The 22,640-nt window shown below is 36.0% G+C and overlaps 3 protein-coding genes and 1 long non-coding RNA gene across 4 annotated transcripts; all 4 read right to left on the bottom strand.

Annotated features, from left to right (window-relative positions):
* Positions 1-85: 85 nt before the first annotated feature.
* Positions 86-3,933, bottom strand: LOC124451168. The gene is made up of 8 exons (XM_047001800.1): positions 3,848-3,933; positions 3,244-3,305; positions 3,082-3,178; positions 1,432-3,003; positions 1,285-1,339; positions 774-1,203; positions 555-603; positions 86-477 (listed from the first exon to the last, which is right to left on the bottom strand). The coding sequence occupies exons 4-8, from the start codon at positions 2,250-2,252 to the stop codon at positions 411-413; spliced, it is 1,422 nt and encodes a 473-aa protein (XP_046857756.1). The 5' UTR covers positions 2,253-3,003; positions 3,082-3,178; positions 3,244-3,305; positions 3,848-3,933; the 3' UTR covers positions 86-410.
* LOC124433378 lies at positions 3,510-20,556 on the bottom strand. The gene is given in 20 exon segments (XM_046983138.1): positions 3,510-4,000; positions 4,840-5,116; positions 5,827-6,084; positions 6,674-6,949; positions 7,250-7,452; positions 9,492-9,576; positions 9,843-10,097; positions 10,772-11,116; positions 11,501-11,989; positions 12,320-12,386; positions 12,673-12,902; positions 13,654-13,822; positions 14,671-15,487; positions 15,490-16,462; positions 17,248-17,448; positions 18,230-18,341; positions 18,343-18,498; positions 18,548-18,694; positions 19,179-19,301; positions 20,515-20,556. Coding segments are annotated over 19 exon segments (5,175 nt in total). The 3' UTR covers positions 3,510-4,000; positions 4,840-4,889.
* Positions 20,557-20,870: 314 nt separating this feature from the next.
* On the bottom strand, positions 20,871-21,513 carry LOC124451247. Its single transcript, XR_006950391.1, has 3 exons — positions 21,452-21,513; positions 21,234-21,282; positions 20,871-21,156 (listed from the first exon to the last, which is right to left on the bottom strand). It is a non-coding gene; the product is annotated as an uncharacterized LOC124451247 (long non-coding RNA).
* Positions 21,514-21,553: 40 nt separating this feature from the next.
* Positions 21,554-22,585, bottom strand: LOC124433377. Its single transcript, XM_046983137.1, has 3 exons — positions 22,197-22,585; positions 22,054-22,108; positions 21,554-21,971 (listed from the first exon to the last, which is right to left on the bottom strand). Exons 1-3 carry the CDS (start codon positions 22,583-22,585, stop codon positions 21,615-21,617), a joined length of 801 nt encoding a protein of 266 aa, XP_046839093.1. The 3' UTR covers positions 21,554-21,614.
* Between the last annotated feature and the right edge of the window lie 55 nt (positions 22,586-22,640).

Raw genomic sequence — 22,640 nt, 5'->3', positions numbered from 1 at the left:
CTACTAACCTAGACGATATGAAATATCTAGCAACAAGCATTGATAGTAATTCCAGGTTTGAACCATTCACTAGATAAAACATGGCTTCGGTTCGACAACTTTTCATAATATTGCATCTTAGGTTTTCTACTGTAAATATTCACAGTAGTCTACAACTTAAAGAAAAATACGTTTGAAATGAAACGACGGCAATTTTGATGGTAAAGTGATGATAATCAATCTTAATACGAAGAGTTCTTTTTCACCAAATTGTTTCTTCAAAAAGTTATTACATCAATTCGTACTCAATCCTGAGATGAATCCCGTAGAAGCCACGTTTTACTCAATAATCATTGCATTTAAACGGGAATATAATTTTATAAACTCGCTCAGTCGCTCTTACAGAACTTAATATTCTTATATAAAGATTATTACCATGAAGCAACTTCTTTGGTCGCAGACACTAATCTCTTGAGCCTTGCAAGATGAAAGTACGCTCTAAAGATGAAAAATACTAAGATAAAAAATCACAACAAACGCCCTTGATTCGTTTCTAGAGTATATTCACCACCAACCTTGATAAAGAATCGTTTCCCTCATTTTGACTAACGGTCGACGAAACCTCTAAATGAAAAACATTCTTCAAATTATTTTCAATTAATTTATGAAAGGTAAATTTTTTTTCACGAAAGCAACTGAGAATACAAGCACTAATGTTCGACCCTCAGGATAGACAGACATTCAAGTTAGAAAGAATCGTATTTTACAAATAAGAAAAACGTAAGCATTCCTACCTGAGGGAGTGTTATTGCTACAGTTTTCCTTATTCTTCGTTGTCAAAGAATGTTGGTCCAAACCATCACAATTATTGCCTTCATCTTCAGAGTAAGTAAGACGCTGCGCTGTAAACAGCATTTTCTTGAAAGACTCAACAGGTCTTTTTGCAAAACTATCTTCACTTATCGAGGAACGATCTTCTTTTATAAGCTGATTATTGGTCAATGTGGCTGTCTTTAAAGACTCAACAGATCTTTCTGCAAAACCATCTTCACTTATCGAGGAACGATCTTCTTTTATAAGCTGATTATTTGTCAACGTGGCTGTCTTTAAAGACTCAACAGATCTTTCCGCAAAACCATCTTCACTTATGGAGGAACGATCTTCTTCATTGGTGATGTCATTTATCAGGTGATTATTTGTAAAAGGTTTTATCGGTCGAGATTCCTAAAACATTGTCATGTTATTTTATTTTAAAAAAAGTGTGCTAAAAAACAGAGTGAGAATTTATTTTGTAAGAAATCAAACCTCTGAGGTATAAAATCGAGGAAACGCATCAATGTTATCTGCTCTTGAGCACGATCTAAAAAACCAGAAAGATGGAGTATAATTTTTTTGTGAAAAACATCAAAAATCAAGTGAAATACGAACGTACAATAAAATCCTAAAACTTACCTGGTTTCATTATAACCAGAAAACAACGGCTCAACGCTGTCATTTTTGTCTTCCCGATGGGATGTAACGGCTAGCTTTAGATAACCACTTCCTTGTGATTCATTATCGCTCGCCAGAAATGAGGTTTTTAAAGCAAGATTCTCGATCAATGTGTGATAACTTTTCGTTGAATTAGTTTCACTAACAAGACTTTCGGTAGTTAGAGAGGGACTTGCGTTAAACAAAGGCATACGAGGACTATCTACAAGTACATCCGTATTTAAAGATCTCCAATCATCATTTGAAGATGTTATATCCTGTTGCTCCCGTTTATTTTTAAAAGAATGTGTTCTTTCTTCAAAATATTTCTTCTCGTTAGAAATTCGCGCGTCGATCCAATAACGTCTCTCGTTATTCATGTCAATTGCTTCAACCGTTCTTTTTTCTCTTTCAACGTTTTCCTCGGAAAGATTACTTCGAGATGCATCTACAGAAAATCTTCTATTTACCTTCAAGGCAGGTACGGATTTAGTTCTCATCCTGAGCCCGGATTTTAAATTATGTATCTTAAATTGAGGATTAATCTTAGATGCAGGAGAATCTAGGTTCGTTCGATCAATTTTTAAAAGCGTATTTGTAGAAAGACTATTGGGTTTCGGTTTATTCAAAAATGAATGTTTTTCACCATAATCGTCGATGAATTGTGAAGACCGTAGACTTGATGGATTGTATGTACCGTGTGTGGATAGTTTATGACTTAAGTCTCTTTTGCCTAACCTTTTCTTGAGATATTGAGTATTTTTTCTCTCCTTCTTTGAATCCTCAGCAGTATCAATGATCATTTGAAGTCTGGCACTGGCGCTGGAGCTATGGTATGAATGTGGACTATTGGTGGTCTTTTGAAGTAAGCTATGGGCCGTTTGAGGTACAGTATGGGTGGTTTGAGGTACAGTACGTGTGGTTTGAGGTACAGTACGTGTGGTTTGAGGTACACTATGGGTCACTTGAGGTACAGTATAGGTGGTCTGAGGTACAATTTGGGTATAGTATGAGTTACAGTATGGGTTGTTTGAGGTGTAGTATGAGTTATTTGAAAAGCATATTTACTAGACTTATCTTTATTTCTTCTGCTCATTCTTATGCCAGTTGGACTTTGTCTAATCATTGTGTTAGTATCATTTGAATCTACAGAATCTTTCTTTGTGTGTAAATGATTTCTGGCAAAAGTTTTGGGCGAATGGTTTAGGTGGGGTGTTGCTGTATTGTTCACAAGTTTTCCAGAGCCATAGTGATGGATGAATGGATCTTTTGATGAAAATCTTGCAGTGTTTGAAACTGGCAATTTTTTTCTAAAGACTCATCTACATAATGCCAAGATTTCCTTAGCTTTCCAATACATCAGTGCTTGAGCTTTCTAAGTCCCAACTCATATGTTTTTACCAGTCATCAACTTTTGCGTCATCTCTTGTCTTGTGTGATAAAGCAACTTGAGGAAAAGACTGATCACTTGAAAAGAGTTGTTGTTCGAAGATGGATGGAGATAAAGACCTTGAAAATCTTTCTTTTCTTCTTGGATGCACTTTTGTTGGTGATCTGTGTAGAATACAATATATCAATTACTCTAAGTAAATGTCATTTTGCATACAATGCTTTGATGAAATCAAAACTTACATTTTACTTCCATATTTGCTTTCATGAATATCATCAATCCAGCTGGGATAGTCTTTAGGTTCCAAAATTTCATTTATCCTTTCGGGATGAGGAATTTCTAAATGACCAATATTTATTAAGCAATGAATACCTCCACATGTCTAAATGGCCTAAACATCATACCTTGTTTCGTGTTTTTATAAAAACCTTTCACTAGCATATCTGTATTGATGCTACCAGCAATGCTTTCAAAGTAAGAAACACTGTTTGAAACCATATGTCACATAATGGTTTTTGAGATGTAAATAAAAAAGAATTCCGGCATATTCAGTTTGCTGTTCTGTTTGTTCACACTAAAAAATAACTGTTTCTCTCTCAGAAGTAGTTCATCTAGTTGAACGAAGTCATTAATTGTTCGTATTCTAAAGAAAAAACTACAGTGAAATCAATTTTCAATTGCAATCACATTTTGTAATTTTATTACATCTTTCTAGTCTAATTCCACTGATTGCAAGTGCTCGCAGCACACTAAATTCAAAAAAATAAAATCAATCAAGTCATACATATCATCTCACAAGCCAAATTTACAAAGGCAGGCATATACATGGTTAAGACATTGATATTTTTACGTACAAATATAACGAGAAAAAATACACAAATATTTAATCTCTGACGAAGGGATTTGTATCAGCAGTATCATAGGCATCTTCATCATCATGAGACTCCGCTGTGTTATAATTCAATACAGTATGTCTTGTATTGGACTGAAGACGAGATAATGACTTACGTTTCACTCTTTTCATGACATCAACAGGAGTAACACCATGGCGACTATAGCGATAGACAAAGTAAAGGACAACGATGATCACTAGAATACATACTAGAACACCAATGATGATCCCCGCAGGATTTGATGATTCAGTACTCGGACTCAGACTTCCTACAGGAAGCAAAATATATAAATTAGTTGCAACAAAATTTAAAGATATCATACTTTGGTTGTAATTGTTGACTAAATGGAAAGCTACATTGTTTCACGGGAGTCGGAAGGGCATTAACAACAAACGTGACGAATATAAGTATAACGAAATAACGTTGATATATTGCTTAATATAAATGAATGGATTACATAAACGCTAAAAGGAACGCGTGCCCCATGATCCAATAAGTTACATCCCTTCCGAGGGCGTCTCGTGTCATTTAAGGAAACCAGATAATCCTGTGTGCCATGAAGCCTATGGATGGTTGCTCTTGATACATGAGAAACAGTAAATGAGAGAGTTAAATCAACTGCGCATGTTCAAGCAGACTGCGCATGCGCAGATGTTTTATCTGAAATTTGTGACTGAGCGAGCTAACTACTCCATAATCGGTACTAATACAAACAGTTGGTCGTTGCCATGATCATGAACTTGGACAGCTGGTCAAGTCTACTGCGCATGCTTAAGCAGACTGCGCATGCGCAGATGATTGACCTGTAAATGGTCAAAAAAATTTTGACGTACTTCCCAAAGCAAGGTTGTCTAACCTAAACTAGAGAATGAATACTACAGTCTTGTGTAAAATTAAGAACTCAACATGGAAAGGTTCGAACAATTCTTGCGTTTCTAGAAAGTTTAAGATGGTAGATTTCAAGCACGCTTGAAAGTCAAAAGAACAACTATAAATATCTTTCAGTGGTCAAACATTACACTACATTCCGAAATAGACATTATAGGAGTCAATGGTCAAGTAAAATATGGTAGACAATTAACAAAAAAATTTACAGAAAGAGCGTACCTGTTAATTTCAAACGAGCTACCATGCTGGCACGTTCACCATTACCATCATCAACCACACATGTATAAGATCCAATATCGTGACGATCGACATTTTAATGACAAGTTTCCTATTTTATCAATAATGTCGTATTTATCGTTATCGATGATCTTTTTACCATCCTTATACCATAATATGTTGACGTTGTGATTGTACGCTGCACCATCGCAGTAAAAGCTTGACGTATTACCTAATTCAGCTATGGCATCTTTCGGCTTTTCAATTATGTATGGACAGGCTAAAAAATTACAAAACAAGGTATTCACATCTTTGGCAAAAGTAAACTAAAACAAAACCCTTCATCACATGTAAAATACGCACAGCTGATTTTTACTAATATAATCTTTGTCGTGCATCCTAATCATAAAAATCTTACTTAACTAATGTATTTAATACGATGAAGATTTAGAATTACATTATCATATTTCCAGATGACCAAAAATAATTTTCACGGCATTTTAGCAACCTAATTATGCATCAAGGCAGGATAATTATTTCTCTACAATCTTCCATTGTTAAAGTTATGTTCAAGGAGGGAGAAAAATTACTCCTTCTGAGCCTGGTGGTCTTTGCGGATGTTTCTTTTCTCCATTATACAAAGAAACAATCATAAGAATTATAGTAAAAACAAGCAAAAACAAGCTCCGCTTACATTCACCTGCTATGTTCTGGCTATCAAGGCATCATACATTTGTATCATTTTTACTCTTTGATATTTTTCATAGGCCTTAGGTCTACCATTATTAAGCCGGCTAGCATTTGTCATCCTATCTATGCCTTAGTGAACGATCATTCTTCGTGGAAATAAATCATTTTCCACGAAAGAGTCACGTGTTATCACAGGCCTCGAAAGATACGTCACGTGTTATCACAGACTTCGAAAGATACATGTACAAAGTCACAGACATTTAAAATAACGAAATAATTTACGTGATCAATGATACTAACCATAAATTCCATCCACACTGAGAAATGCAACTTTCTTAACTTTCTTTCCTCCACTATCGGCGATACAAACGAAGGCTCCAACATGGGAGATGTTCACTTTGTCTATTCGCAACTCCTTCGTATTTTTCAGCAACGTGCTACCAAATTTTTCCCACGAAATCGTAGGAGGAGGTTCGCCACTCGCTTCACAGTAAAACCTGGCGTACATACCTTCTTTGAGCGCCAGATTTTGTGGTGGATTGTAGATGCATGGCGGCACTAAATGATACATCACTTGATTAGAAAATAATAAATAGATTCATTATATCTTTTTAGCAATATAAAAGAGAGATATTACATCTTTGAAGATTATTTAAATGTCTGAAAGGTTTGTGAAGAATTTGACGTTTTGTCCTATGTTAATTTAGGACACTAAATTACAAAACGAGAAACAGTCCAGCTACATATACCCTTGTAAATACCGATTTGAAGCAGATCTTTTCAAGTTTTCTTTTTTAATCGTATCGTAGTTTATGCCATTTTTTTGTCATTGAAGAATTTAATCAATATTTTTCATCTTGATAAATTTAATATGCATAAGGATAGATTTATAAAAATATAGAATTATCGAATTTCTTTGATATGCATACGCGTAAATATTATTTTATTAATTAACAGCCAGTTTATTTTTATGAAAAATCTGAGAATTCAGGAGATTGCTGTTTGTAGTTGTTTGTAAATTCCTTATTTTAACATCTGTTGTACATTAGCTGACTAAATATATAAAAGACTGTGGGCGCAGGTTCCAATAAGCTATTTCCTTATTTTATTCACTAAAGGTTTTCAAATGAAAGACAGGGATTGTTACCATTTTTTATGATCAACTTTCCAGAGGTAGTTAAAGTAGTGTGTCCATCGTTTACAACACAATAATATTCGCCACAGTCCTTTTCTGACACTTGTATAATAGTCAACGTTTCATCAGAAATTACGTATTTTCCGTTATTTCTCAAAGTCTTTCCATTGTGACGCCAAGCAACCAAAGGCAAAGTCGTGCCCCTCTCGAACGGTCGACAATGAAATACAGCATTATCTTTCAACGACACTACGACGACACCAGGTTTCTTCTCGAAATGAATTTCATCTGGAAATAATAAAAATATTAATTGTGCGACGTAGATTGATTTAAATTACAGATAATGTTGAGGTGCAATTACAAAGTGACCTTCCACAAAAACACCACAAGCATCTTTCTAATGGGTATACAGCCAAATGGCTACATTAAAGATACGAACATGGCTACAAGTTTTGGTTCGGAAGTCGGGATAAGTAAGTTATCATATTTATGTATGCATTTAGCAAAGCTGTTAATGAAAAAATGTTGTTAGGTACTTAAAGGTCGTTGTAGTATCAAAGAATCTTATCTAATCATTAAATTACATACCACCAATGCGGAGCATAACGATTTCTGATGAGCTTCCACGAGAATTATTTGCCACACAAGTGTATTTACCGGCGTCTTTAAGAATTGATACGGCAATGTACAGTGAACCGTTGTTCATGACTCGTGGCCCTTCGTTCCTCGAAGTACTTTCGGAGAGTGTCTTGTTTTCAAATAGCCATGTTATGTCGGCGGGGTTGGCAAAACTTCACAGGTAAGAATGACTGATTGACCGTGAACAACAGAAACGGTATCAGCTCTCGTTATTATTGGCTTTCCTAAAGAAAAATTGTTACAATTTTAACATGGCTACCATTAAACATCGCCACCATTTAACATGGCTTCCATTAAACATCGCTACCATTAAACATCGCTACCATTTAACATGGCTACCATTAAACATGGCTACCATTAAACATGGCTACCATTTAACATGGCTACCATTAAACATGGCTACCATTAAACATGGCTTCCATTAAACATCGTTACCATTAAACATGGCTACCATTAAACATCGCTACCATTTAACATGGCTACCATTAAACATGGCTACCATTAAACATGGCTTCCATTAAACATCGCTACCATTTAACATCGCTACCATTTAACATGGCTACCATTAAACATGGCTACCATTAAACATCGCTACCATTTAACATGGCTACCATTTAACATGGCTTCCATTAAACATCGTTACCATTTAACATGGCTACCATTAAACATCGTTACCATTTAACATGGCTACCATTAAACATGGCTTCCATTAAACATCGCTAACATTTAACATGGCTTCCATTAAACATCGTTACCATTTAACATGGCTTCCATTAAACATCGCTACCATTTAACATGGCGCTACCATTAAACATCGTTACCATTTAACATGGCTACCATTAAACATCGCTAACATTTAACATGGCGCTACCATTAAACATCGTTACCATTTAACATGGCTACCATTAAACATCGCTACCATTTAACATGGCTTCCATTAAACATCGCTAACATTAAATATTGTTACCTTTGCAAACTTGGACCATCAAAAATTGTCACATTAAATATGACAAGTGTAAATATTAATGTACTGTATTGTATTTGCATTTTTTACATGCAAAGAATTTGAAAGAAATGAGGTGTTTCTTTTCACATACGACAAAACGATGACCAACCTGTAATGGTGAGATTATAGATAAACGTCAGTGACCCTAGAGAGTTACCAATGGTACAATTGTAAATTCCCCTTGGGAATAGTGAGATCCGATTGCTAAAACACCATTTCGAAAAACCATCACTGATTGGTTTACCGTCTTTGACCAATGATAAGCGCGAGATGATATATAAGTACCACTAGAACGGACACGACACAGCATGTGTACCATAACACCGACATTATAAAATCCTTTCTGATACAGTTGTTGATAGTAGGGAGTTAGACGAGTCTTTGAAATTACTAAAATTGAAACCAATAGTTAAAGAAGTATTTAAAACGATTTCGCAAGAAAGATAAATGGGGATATAAACATATGCATGTTTTGCTAGTTAAGTTCTTTAGAAATCAATTGTATAGTGATAATAACATGCATATACGAATATTCCCCCCCCCTGGTCAAGTTTCGAGATGGTAACGTCACTGTATTATCTAAACATCGATGTTAAAAAATTTTTAATATAATGTATTTACAATATATTTAATGGCATGGTGTCTTTCAGCTTTAAAAAAAAGAGTTCTTTTAGAACAGTATCGATGAAACACGCTAACACATAAGCAGATTTTGCTCCTATGAGTCGATATAAAGTTTGTGAGTAAAATGACTAAGTTTAAGTGTGTTTAAATTCACAGCTCATAACAAAACGTTCACTTTCGCTAAACATCGCCATATTCTTATGCAAGATACTAGCCCGCATGGAAGCTGCTTATCACAATAATGGTCGGAGTCAATGGTCGCAATCCAGCATCATCAGATTATGATGGAGAAAATCTTTATTGTTCTATGTTTATCAAGACAAATGTAAAACTAGAAATAAATTAAAATATATTTACATGTGCATTGATCACCATCACCAAAATAACCAGAAGGACAATGACGACAAAAAGATTCTTCGCTGCCAACGATACGACCATCCCCTTCAACACATGGCACTCCAGGATAACACACATCTTCTGTACACGGCTTTTTCATTATCTTACGACATACACGTTTATCTAAAGGCTTTCGCGAGCAGGTGACGAAGTGTGTAAAACTACACCAATACTTTGGACGTAAATGACAATCTGAGAGAGAACTCATACAATTCACATTGCGAGGTCAACGTTTTGTCCATAAGGTTTCCTTAAAAATGTGAAAGACTGCATGAGAAAATTCTGGATCATTGTAAAAAAGCCAACTTAAAGAGCATGTAAATATAAAAATAAGCAAAAACGCATTTTAGTACACAAAAATTCATAATGAAAACATATGACTCTGAAAATCAACACTCCCGACGATAGGCAGCCAACTGTTCGATGTTCTCTACATAACGTTCTTCCATTTATATAGATGCACTAAAAACTGCAGGCTCGCTGGTGTACAGATCTTATATAAAAACGTTTACTCACGAGCAAAAGGTTTCCTCTTGATGATTGAAGCCTGTTCAAAACCTAACTCTTGACAGACAAGATCATATATGAACTTCGCTCTGCTTCCCGTTGACTCGTATTCGCATATCATGTTCCATTTGCCATCCTTCATTACCCAAAGAAATCCCTCTCCATAAAAGGAGCCATTTAGAAGTTTCACTGAAGGTTCCCGGTGCGGCATCAATTCATTTAAAGAATGATCAGGATAACACGACTCAACACATTTAGTACCTCCTGAAAAAAAAGCGAATACAACTATGTCATACTGTAGAAGAAGCTCAAAAATACAATGTCTGTAGTTGATTTAAGGATAGTATACACTTCTCTATGGTTCATTTAAAGATAGCATACACTTCTCCATGGTTGATTTAAGGATAGCATACACTTCTCTATGGCTGATTTAAGAATATCATACACTTCTTTATGGTTGATTTAAGGATAGCATACACTTCTCTATGGTTGATTTAAGGATAGCATACACTTCTCTATGGCTGATTTAAGAATATCATACACTTCTTTATGGTTGATTTAAGGACAGCATACACTTCTCTATGGTTGATTTAAAGATAGCATACACTTCTCTATGGTTGATTTAAGGATAGCATACACTTCTCTATGGTTGATTTAAGGATAGCATACACTTCTCTATGGCTGATTTAAGAATATCATACACTTCTTTATGGTTGATTTAAGGATAGCATACTTCTCTATGGTTGATTTAAGGATAGCATACACTTCTCTACGGTTGATTTAAAGATAGCATACACTTCTCTATGGTTGATTTAATAGCATACACTTCTTTATGGTTGATTTAAGGATAGCATACACTTCTCTATGATTTATTTAATGATAGCATACACTTCTCTACGTTTAGATAAAACATAGCATACACAGCAATCAGTACATACGTAAGTAATAAGGGTCATCACAAGATGTACATCTATCATCAGTGTAGCCATCCATACATGTCCTACATTGATCACTACATCTTTGACACGTCATGTTATTTAGCTGAATGAAGTATCCATCTTCGCATTTGTCCTCACACTTTGAAGAACGCATTACTTGAGTGGGAAAACATGAAGTACAATGATTAGCCGAGCCTGCACATGTCAAACAGTTACTGGAGCAACGGCGACACTGTTTTCGTACTGCATAAAATCCATCTTCACATGACGTCAAGCATCTTTTGATTGGCGAATATCGTGAACAAGTCAGCTTGACCATAGAATAAGTTCTACAGGTTTCGACGACTATGCAACAACAAAAAATATTTCTCACTTGCAATTAATCTTAATTGAAAATTCCTACCCAGACAATTTCAACACGCTGTTTCCCTTGAGGTTTCGCCCCAGTTTCCTGATCCCCTAAATCTCTTACCAAAGCATTGAACTGAATATTACTGGACGGCTACTTGTCGTAGCCGTCCAGTAAAATTTGAAGCCAGCAATTTAACAAGTCCCAGTCTTTCCATGCACGGTCAAATGGAAGCTTATTACGTTAGTAATGTAAAGTGTTGATGATGATATTTGACTTCATGACAAAACCATAGCCTCACAGTTATATATTCACTTTATACAACGTATCCTAACACTGAATCAATCCATAAAACACCCATATAATCCCTTCATACCTACCTTTAGAACATTGCTTAAACGACGCTTCATTTCCAGTGCAGTTAAAAGCGACCATTTCTGATACGCCGAGGCGATAATTAAGATAACGAGAGAAAAAAGACACTGGATCACCGTAGCCAAGATGATGACAAACAACAGCGGCGGCTTTCATATTAAAACCGTGAAAACAAACTCCTTTCCATGTTTTATTCACCATGATCTCAATATAACCGGAAGAAATATTCTGGTATGGTACGTGATAAAGAAAAGATTTGGTCAATCTCAAATTCCTCACTCCTTCTACTGAATAATCTTTGTCAAGGCATTTCGTTAGACATGCTGCTTTGTAGGAGTATTTACCATTGGCACATACTGTGCAAATTTCAGAGCTTTCTCGACACGCGAGACACATTTGAAGATTGCATTTTTTGCACGTCTTACTTTTCGATTCGTAATATGTTCCCTCGGGACAAAATTCAACACATTTCTTGTCCCATGTCAGTAACTTTCCTGAAAAATGAAATCAAAGTACATTTTCTAAGATACAACAGAAATGTTCGCGTTTGTAAAGATACTTCGATATCAATAAGGATCACAAAAAGTTTATGGTTATTACAGTGATAACATGCAACTTCATGTGTGATGGATTTTCGTCAATAAATAGCGAGTGGAATAGTGCAAAAACAGGAGTTTAGTGTGTATAAATGGTTGGTCGTCTTTGTATGTTAGTACTCTGTATTTGGTACATTTAAATCTCGCGGCAATGGAGGAATCATCATCACTTTAATGCAGACGTTAGACTTACAGTGACAGTGATGTGTCACTGCTTCTAAACCTCACGGCAATGGAGGAATCTTCTTAAACTAAATTTGTTCTTCTTAAACAGCCAAACCGAGATGTAATGAATCTGAATAAGATAGAGCGAGAACGTGGCTTCACATGAAGCACACCTTCACTAGTATTGTTTCAGGACTAAGATGATAAAATAATGTTGTTCCCTAAGATAGTCCATTTTTTGTATTCATAGCTGAAGGGTATGTAGTTGAGGCAAACTGTAAATTGCTCCTTTCAACTATTCGTTAATACACGAACAATGATTGTCCAGGTTTTAATAAAATGTGTAGCGTAGTGGTAAGGAAAAGTGGCCAATATTCAAACAATTCTATAATCATGTATATAATATAGAAAGCTACCTTTTGGACATCCTGTACACAACGTGGCATTTTGATGCAACCCAAACAGTTCTTGGAGCAAAAAGCACACCTCTTCTGGTCATCAACGTACAAATTCTTTGTTGAAGGGCAATCTTCGATACATTGACTTGACAAATCAGGACCAGAACATTTTACAGACATAACATTAGTCCGTGAACAGAAAGAATATCTCTTTTGCAAAGGACAATCAAATATCGAAGACTCGTTGCCTGCAGTAGATAATAAATAAGAATGTCTCTCTATGAAATCTCAAAACAGTTATTATGTTTAACCTAAAATCAGTTATACATAACATCAATAAAATTTCTAAAACGAAGGCGAATTAATAAAGTCGAGTAAGAGTGACCGAATTACAAGTGCTGTTTATGGGACTGTTCTTTTCAAATTTCAAATCAGGTGACACTCACGCGCAGGGGAAAAGACAAATACACCCTCGCTAACCACAAATACACCCTCACCTACCAAATATACACCCTCAACTACAACAAATACACCCTCAACTACAACAACTACACCCTCAACTACCAAAAATACACCCTCAACTACCACAAATACACCCTCAACTACAACAAATACATCCTCACCTACCACAAACACACCCTCAACCACAACAAATACACCCTCGCTAACCACAAATACACCCTCACCTACCAAAAATACACCCTCACCTACCACAAATACACCCTCACCTACCAAAAATATACCCTCAACTACCACAAATACACCCTCAACTACAACAACTACACCCTCACCTACCAAAAATAAGCCCTCAACTACCACAAATACACCCTCACCTACCAAAAATAGACCCTCACCTACAAAAATACACCCTCACCTACCACAACTTGTCAACTTACAGGGTATAGAAATGCATTATGAGCACACACAAATTCCCGTTAATAAGTTAACATGAGAACGAACCAAAAAAAACAAATAGAACAAAAAAGATTGATAAAGTACCTGTACAAATAGGATTCTTCATAACAATAGGCGTCCTGTAACTATAGAACATAGACCTTTCATCCACCTCTACAACATTGCCCATATGAAGTTCACGACAAATAACTTGACCATCTTCCATAGTCGGTCGACGATCACAGAGAAAACCAACTCTAGAGCCAACTTTTAACTAAAGTATAAAAAAGGAATTGTCAAAAATTTTGTATTTTCATCACACACACAATTAATTGTTCCATCGTCAGTAAATTTTGATTTATTACAAAGAATTTGGCCAGCGCATTCCATTCCTTTATCGGCGCATTTTTTTATTTCTTCAATGAGCAAAGAAAAACGAAAGAAGTTAACTTTCTAACAACAATAAAAAAACTTTTCTTAAATATTTACAACTGAGGAGTAAAAATCCGGCTAGCTAGTCCTTTCCACGTTTCTTTGTGTTCATATTAAAGAAAGTTAGAGATGTAAAGATCATATCGTCATTTAATTTGTGTTCATATTCTCGATAATTCCAGTGAAAAGAATTAGTAAAACGCTTGAAAATCTAGAGAAAGATTTCACAATAATGCTTTTCGTGTTCTAACTAGTCACATTAAAAATTACGTCGCCTACAAATAATTCTCGATATTTTGTACATGGACAGACATTGACAATTATCTGTAAGCTTTGAAAGTAAATGGTTCGAACCCGGAGTATCGTTACATGTTTGTAGATGTAGATCGTTCAGGTTGGTATAGTCCTGAGAAGGACTGTTTTTCTTGTTGTAGACAGACGTTTAAACAACCTTAGCAGTAGTCATCTTCAGAGTCAAAAATGAAGATGACTACCGCTAAGGTTGTTTAAACGTCATTCAACAACAACAAAAACAGTCCTTCTCAGGACTATTCTAAGCTACACGATCAACATCTACAAACATGCTTTTAGCCAATCACGATGAAGATTGCACCATCATAGAATCATAATAGTCATTAACATACTCCGTTTCTCAACTATTCATTGTCAACAAAATACTTAACTACTTACCATAACAACACCTTCAAATGGACCCGTTCTTTGAGTTAAATTTATGTATGGATTTACAGTTCTTTCATATTGTTTACGCAAGCAGCTGTCTACACACATAACCTTAAGCAGTAATTTTGGACGTAGGCAGGATGTGCAGTGATGATCCGTGGGGCCGTTACAAGTTAAACAATCCACGTGACATTTCTCACACAACCCATCTTTTTTATAAAATCCTGGTGGACATTCCTCCAAACAGCGATTATCTTCTGTCAAAACATATCCTTGCTTACATGACGTACAGTTACTTGCCGTGCCTGAGCAGTTTATACAGGCGGACGCACAATGTATACAAAATTCACCGCTCACGTGGTACGACGTGGGACAACTAGGTACACATTTTGTCATTCCTGGATAATGACATTCAATATGAACATCCTCAGCGGCGATGCAGTCATGTACTCCCCAATTCGCACTCTCACAATCACTAAGCCTTTCTTCGTAACCGGTACAAACTACCTGGTCTAGCCACGTGCGGGTCACGTTCTGTCCACGTGGATTTTTATCGTTAAGATAAAGATGAACTTTGGGAGGACCAAGTAACAGTTGTCTACAGGCAACCGAGGAAGCATTTCCAGAATACCAACTATCGTAACAAATTGTCCCCCATTCTCCATCATGATAAATCTCCAACCTTCCCTTCGATACATAACCTTCTTTGCTTGATAATCTCAATTCGGGTTGATTGTGTACGTCGCTTGCTTTCAAGGGAAACGAATATTGCCCAGAAGGACACGAGCGTCGACATCGACCTTCTTTTGTCAACCGATGATCGTAGTCACAAGCAAGGCAAACACCAGATGCATTACAAAAAAAAGACATTTGAATGGACAAGCACGACATTTGCCATCTTTCGGGTAATGTTTAAAACCACATTTTTCAACGCAATCGAACTCTTTCTGGTACGTATTCTTCGGACATGACGCGACACAATGTGTTCCGTTATGAACCAAAGGACCCGCGCAAGACAAACAGTTGTCTTCTCTCAAACTACAGGTCGTGCATTTTTTCCCACAAGGTTTACACTTGCGGAGTTTCGAATCGGCATAAGTACCACGTGGACACTGAAGTGCGCAAAAAGTACCATTATGAAAATAACGTTCACGACAAGTAACACATTTCGAGGCATCATCCTTGCAGGTCAGACATATAGGATTGCACAGTTCACATATGTTGTTTTGATCACGGTAGGTACCGTCAGGACATTTTTCTATACAATTATTATCCACTCTAACATCCTTCGTAGGCGCCTTGCACCATAAACCAACATCGTCATTGTGATCACAATAATAATAAAACCAATCACCTTGATAACATGAAATAAATGACGTTTCGTCCCCCTTACATCTTATATAACGTTTTAGAATTGGACCTTTGCCTGTCCCATATAGACCGCCCGAGTACTTTAAAGGTTCTCCGAAGCCTAACTCTCTACAAAATACTCGAGCTGTATGTAGATAAAAGTTAATGCTGCATATTGTATGCCATTTCCCATCATATTTCACTTCCAGTAATCCTTTGTACTGGCTACTGTTTTTCCCAGATAAACGAATAAATCTTTTATTGACTACACCTTTACCACAATTGCTAACACAACTTCCAGCGTCTAAATACGGTCTTTCTTTATCCACATGACAACTGGTGCATACATCTAAAGATTTGCAAGTGCGACATTGCTCTGAGCAGGGCATGCATCTCCTTGAATCACCATCCCCAAACATCCCTGAAGGACAATTGGCAACACACTTTGTACCTAGGAAAATCATTTGTTTATCAAAATTCATTCCTTACAAATATATGGTGAAAAGAGTGTGGTGATTGGTCTATAGCTGCATTAGCCTGTGCAAATCGATTTGAGCTCAACCAATCAAATCATTCAATCGATCATAGAGAATTTGAAAATCATGAATACATTTAAAATGGAAAAATTGAAACGTTTTTAGTTTTTTGTGGGAGCTCTCAAGCAGATGTAAACCTTGACCATAGGTCATAAGCATGCACTGATCTGCTGTGGAGTTCTCCCCAAGTTCTACTTGGATAAGCCTGTGCAAATACAATAAACATCTTTTATTTTTTAAATAGCAGGCTAAGATCTTTACACTGTCATGTGTTTTGACTACCATTTAAGAAATAAAAGATGTTTCCTATGTTTTCACAGGCTTATGCAAACCCGAGGAGACCTTTGGGAGAACTCGAGAGCAGATCAGTGCAAGCCCGAGGCCAAAGGTCGAGGATTGCACATGTTCTAGAGTTCTCACAAATGTCTCCGGGTTTGCATAAGCCAGTGCAAACACAAAAAACATCTTTTATTTCTTTTATAAAATAACAATAATGCGAAAAAGACAAACATTAAAATTTTTCCTCTAAAACGTTTCATGATCAATATGCAAATTCTCTTTGACTGATTGATTGTTTTAGTTGATTTGATTGGTTGAGCTCAGATGTGTTTTGCACAGGCTAATGCAAACACAGCTCTAGACCAATCATAGCGTGGTTTCATTGTGTTTATTTTATAAACACTAATATTATCATACATACCACGGAGAAATCTCATTTCATTACAACTTAAACAAGTGTCCATGGAGGTACAAGTCCTACAATCAAGAGGACATGGTTGGCAAGAAGATTTAAACTTGAAGAAACCATCTCCACAGTCAACTTCACACGTTCTCCTCGTATCTGGACCACTACATCGGATTGCTACATCTTCCATATGACTGCATTTATTCTTTCCTCCATCTGAACAGATTTGAAAAGGTTTCGGTAAACGTCAAGACAAATGATTGTATATTTCCTGCCACTGACTTCATTTGCACAAAGGTGGCACTGTTGTTATTCATTTACATGTGTTTGTATGATATTTTTTAATAAGATCACATCTGTATGCTTATCCTATTGATTTTATAAGTGGCATTGCTAATATTTTGTCAACCATTTATCAAGGTACGCTTTTAGATATCCCATAACATCCCTTATATACCACCAATGCTTCTCCTTAGAAGACGCCATAAACATATCTTAATAACTCCCCCTGTAAGAACCTCATACTTCCCTTGTCACCACACATTAAGAAACCCCTTAGAGAGCCCATAAGACATCCCTCAACACCCCTGTGGATACCTAACCAGTGGACTCCTCCCTATGATATTCCCTAACATCCCTTGTGGACTTCCCCAAGGAAATGTGCCTCTTAGAGACCTCCTAAGGACTCCCTTATAAGTCCTTGTAGACACTCATAGGAGAACTTTTACAAAGCACTTAAAACAATAGGTGCAGCTTCTGAGTGTGGTCCTTGAGACAAAGGCACGGTTGTTGACAAAGAAATAGGCAAAATTTAACTCATATACAAAGTAATGTCAACTTTTTTGTGATCTGTCAATTAGAAATTGGGAAATTTTTCATATAAGATCAAAAGTTTCATATTCCCCAACCAGAGTATTTCAGAGAGATGTGATGACTTCCTTCCTTTACGATGACCCCAGCACAAGGTATTGTAAATAATAACAATATTGTTGTATACCTCTTTTAGGACAATCAAATATAGAGTCTTCATTGCCTCTACAACGCACATCACTAAACCAAATTTTTTGTTCGAAAATCATAAGGTTTGAACCATTTTTGTCCAACAATCTTACTCTCAATAACATTTCCAAACTTCAGTTCCTTGCATACCACAGTTGCATCTTGCTCACCCCACTCACTGGAGCATATAGTACCCCATGATCCATTGTAATACACCTCTACCACACCTTCCAAGATTGAAGATCCATTGACAAGTCTTACTCTTGACTACCAGAACTCTTCTTCAATGCAGACTTAGAAACACAGTCTTCTTTACAAGCACCATCTCGAGTAAGGTATTTGGAATGGTGTACATCTCCGTCTTCTTTACAAGCAAGGCATCCCTTTTCATTGCATGCTGAACAAGAGGAATGGCAACTTTGGCATTTTTTATCTTTGGCAATGTATGAACCGCGAGGACAATCTTTGATACAAAAGTTGTTCGAGGGTATTTCATCAGATCTACATGGCCGTTTCAAAACATCTTTTCTTAAACAGCTTCCTGTAAATATATGAAATGGGATGATATTTTCAAAAGCAACTTGGTGGGTCATTTCCATCAGTCACGTTTTAAATTCGTACTTACTCGCAACAATAACATTTTTTATAAATTTACAAACTCCTGTCTAACCATATATAACTCAATATTTTTGTGACAAGAGACCCTAAAGATTCAATTAGCTAATTTGATTAATTCTAACTGTAAACCTTCAAGAGGAATCGTTAACGAGCATCAATATCAATTGCGTGTGCTTCAAAATAATTCACCATTAAACAAACAGATTATTTCTAAAAAAGTGTTTCGCTTTAGGGCAAAATACTACCGTTAATAAAGTAAAACGAAAGTTCTATGTATACTGGGATTAGATAGTAAAAGGAAATTAGTAATTACTAATACCATTTCATACCATACCGTCGGTTGAGGCCACTTCAGGTAAACTGCGTAAAATTCCTCCGAAAATTGTGACACACATAAGATTCACCGTTATACGTAAAATCATATTTATCGGACATTTAACATAAGATTTTACCTAGAAAACAATGTACAACACATGATAATACGTACAACAATGGCAGTACCATGTAAAGACTTTCAACCACGCTGCGTGAGGTCCACGCGTTTGTTCGTGTACAATTTTGCAACGATGAAATGCATGTAACGATTATGTTTTCGTCATTTATAACTTTCATTGTTTAGCATTTATTTAAAATTTAGATATTAGAACTAACACAACCAACGAGAAAAACATGCAGAGATATTTTCATAATGTTTGTACAGCAGTGACAAGAACTTATACATTGGAATTTTCAGATATATTTGAAACATTGCGTAATCATTCCTGTGAGAGTCTAACATGGCCACTCTGGCCTTATTAGTCATGCAGTCATTACACGCCCAATGGTAAACAATAGGCTCTAAATAAGGAGCTCTTTATTGTTAATCTATATCCTCGTTTTACGTAAAACCTTTTTATAAAACCACTTCACGACTTTCTTACATTAAATTTTGTGCTTTTATCAAGTTCCTTGAAGACTGAACTAAATGAAGGTGAAAAGTACTAAATTTCTATAACATATGGCCTACGTGTGTACACACACTTGAGGTGATTATATTGGACTAGAGGGAAAGTTTCAAACTTTGAGAGGAAAATTCAAACAAATTGTCAAACACCACTTTTGCCATAATGCATATTGAAGCAATCGAAGAATCACATATTATAAATCATAGTCCAATAAAAACAAACGCACATGGACAGACTACCGTAAAAAATCATCATACAACCCAATATCACAAATACGTCATCACGATTAGAGCATTAACAAGACGCGCACAACTCATAAGTGTTTCACCATACTACGAAAACTGAAACTTACAAACTTTCATCAAACGATACACTTCATCAAACGCAACTTTCATCCACTCATAACTGACTTTACAAAGACAAAGCAAATACTGGGGAACTTCTAGGACAAAGAACAACCAATATTTATGACAGGAACTGTTCCGACTGCCACGTGACTTCAACTTACAGGAACTTAAACATATGACTTACTGAACAGGAAAAACTACAGAAAAAACGACTTTCGAAAGTTGTTATAGCAACTAATAAGAAAACCTACAGGCATTCAACAAACGATTTATCTACACAACCTCGGAGAACTGTTGTTATGTATTTTATTAAAATACTCAGAGGTTCCCGTAAACATTTTCGAAAAATTAAGCATACAATAGTTCACACGAACCAATACACCAATACACAATTGACACTGACCCCACACCCACATTCCTGCACACTTAACGATGACATATGAACCAGACCGCTTAAATCCTTGAGACTACAGTTGACTAACGCTAAGCTTGTCGAAACGTCAGTCAACACCAACAGCAACTGTCCTTCTCAGGACTCTACTAACCTGGACGATATGAAATATCTAGCAACAAGCATTGATAGTAATTCCAGGTTTGAACCATTCACTAGATAAAACATGGCTTAGGTTCGACAACTTTTCATAATATTGCATCTTAGGTTTTCTACTGTAAATATTCACAGTAGTCTACAACTTAAAGAAAAAAAATCTTTGAAATGAAACGACGGCAATTTTGATGGTAAAATGATGATAATCAATCTTAATACGAAGAGTTCTTTTTCACCAAATTGTTTCTTCAAAGAGTTATTACATCAATTCGTACTCAATCCTGAGATGAATCCCGTAGCCACGTTTTACTCAATAATCATTGCATTTTAACGGGAATATAATATTATAAGCTCGCTTAGTCGCTCTTACTTACAGAACTTAATATTCTTATATAAGGATTATTACCATGAAGCAACTTCTTTGGTCGCAGACACTAATCTCTTGAGCCTTGCAAGATGAAAGTACGCTCTAAAAATGAAAAATACTAAGATGAAAAATCACAACAAACGCCCTTGATTCGTTTCTAGAGTATATTCACCACCAACCTTGATAAAGAATCGTTTCCCTCATTTTGACTAACGGTCGACGAAACCTCTAAATGAAAACATTCTTCAAATTATTTTCAATTAATTTATGAAAGGTAAATTTTTTTTCACGAAAGCAACTGAGAATACAAGCACTAATGTTCCACCCTCAGGATAGACAGACATTCAAGTTAGAAAGAATCGTATTTTACAAATAAGAAAAACGTAAGCATTCCTACCTGAGGGAGTGTTATTGATACAGTTTTCCTCATTCTTCGTTGTCAATGAATGTTGGTCCAAAACCATCACAATTATTGCCTTCATCTTCAGAGGTAAGACGCTGCGCTGTAAACAGCATTTTCTTTAAAGTCTCGACAGGTCTTTCTGCAAAACTATCTTCACTTATCGAGGAACGATCTTCTTTATAAGCTGATTATTGGTCAATGTGGCTGTCTTTAAAGACTCAACAGGTCTTTTTGCAAAGCCATCTTCACTTATCGAGGAACGATGTTCATTTATAAGCTGATTATTTGTCAATGTGGCTGTCTTTAATGACTCAACAGATCTTTCTGCAAAACTATCTTCACTTATCGAGGAACGATCTTCTTTTATAAGCTGATTATTTGTCAATGTGGCTGTCTTTAAAGACTCAACAGATCTTTCTGCAAAACCATCATCACTTATGGAGAAACGATCTTCTTCATTGGTGATGTCATTTATCAGGTGATTATTTGTAAAAGGTTTTATCGGTCGAGATTCCTAAAACATTGTCATGTTATTTTATTTTAAACAAAGTGTGCTAAAAAAACAGAATAAGAATTTATTTTGTAAGAAATCAAACCTCTGAGGTATAAAATCGAGGAAACGCATCAATGTTATCTGCTCTTGAGCACGATCTAAAAAACCAGAAAGATGGTAGAATTTTTGTGAGAAACATCAAAATTCAAGTGAAATACGAACGTACAATAAAATCCTAAAACTTACCTGGTTTCATTATAACCAGAAAACAACGGCTCAACGCTGTCATTTTTGTCTTCGCGATGGGATGTAACGGCTAGCTTTAGATAACCACTTCCTTGTGATTCATTATCGCTCGCCAGAAATGAGGTTTTTAAAGCAAGATTCTCGATCAATGTGTCATAACTTTTCGTTGAATTAGTTTCATTAACAAGACTTTCGGTAGTTAGAGAGGGACTTGCGTTAAACAAAGGCATACGAGGACTATCTACAAGTACATCCGTATTTAAAGATCTCCAATCATCATTTGAAGATGTTATATCCTGTTGCTCCTGTTTATTTTTGTTTCTTTCTTCAAAATATTTCTTCTCGTTAGAAATTCGCTCGTCGATCCAATAACGTCTCTCGTTATTCATGTCAATTGCTTCAACCGTTCTTTTTCTCTTTCAACGTTTTCCTCGGAAAGATTAC

The sequence above is a fragment of the Xenia sp. Carnegie-2017 genome, unplaced genomic scaffold, assembly GCF_021976095.1.
Source record: "Xenia sp. Carnegie-2017 unplaced genomic scaffold, XeniaSp_v1 HiC_scaffold_13, whole genome shotgun sequence".
Classification (NCBI taxonomy): domain Eukaryota; kingdom Metazoa; phylum Cnidaria; class Anthozoa; order Malacalcyonacea; family Xeniidae; genus Xenia; species Xenia sp. Carnegie-2017.
Note: the sequence above shows the minus strand (reverse complement) of the source record. Positions and strands in the feature narration are given on the sequence as shown.

Coding starts and splice junctions, on each gene's coding strand:
- LOC124451168 (XM_047001800.1), bottom strand. CDS start 2,252: ATGATCATTGATACTGCTGAGGATTCAAAGAAGGAGAGAAAAAATACT. Junction 1,340..1,431: donor TCTGGTTATAATGAAACCAG/GTAAGTTTTAGG, acceptor CTGGTTTTTTAG/ATCGTGCTCAAGAGCAGATA. Junction 604..773: donor TAGCAATAACACTCCCTCAG/GTAGGAATGCTT, acceptor TTTTTCATTTAG/AGGTTTCGTCGACCGTTAGT.
- LOC124433377 (XM_046983137.1), bottom strand. CDS start 22,585: ATGAATAACGAGAGACGTTATTGGATCGACGAGCGAATTTCTAACGAG. Junction 22,109..22,196: donor TCTGGTTATAATGAAACCAG/GTAAGTTTTAGG, acceptor CTGGTTTTTTAG/ATCGTGCTCAAGAGCAGATA. Junction 21,972..22,053: donor CTCGATTTTATACCTCAGAG/GTTTGATTTCTT, acceptor ACAATGTTTTAG/GAATCTCGACCGATAAAACC.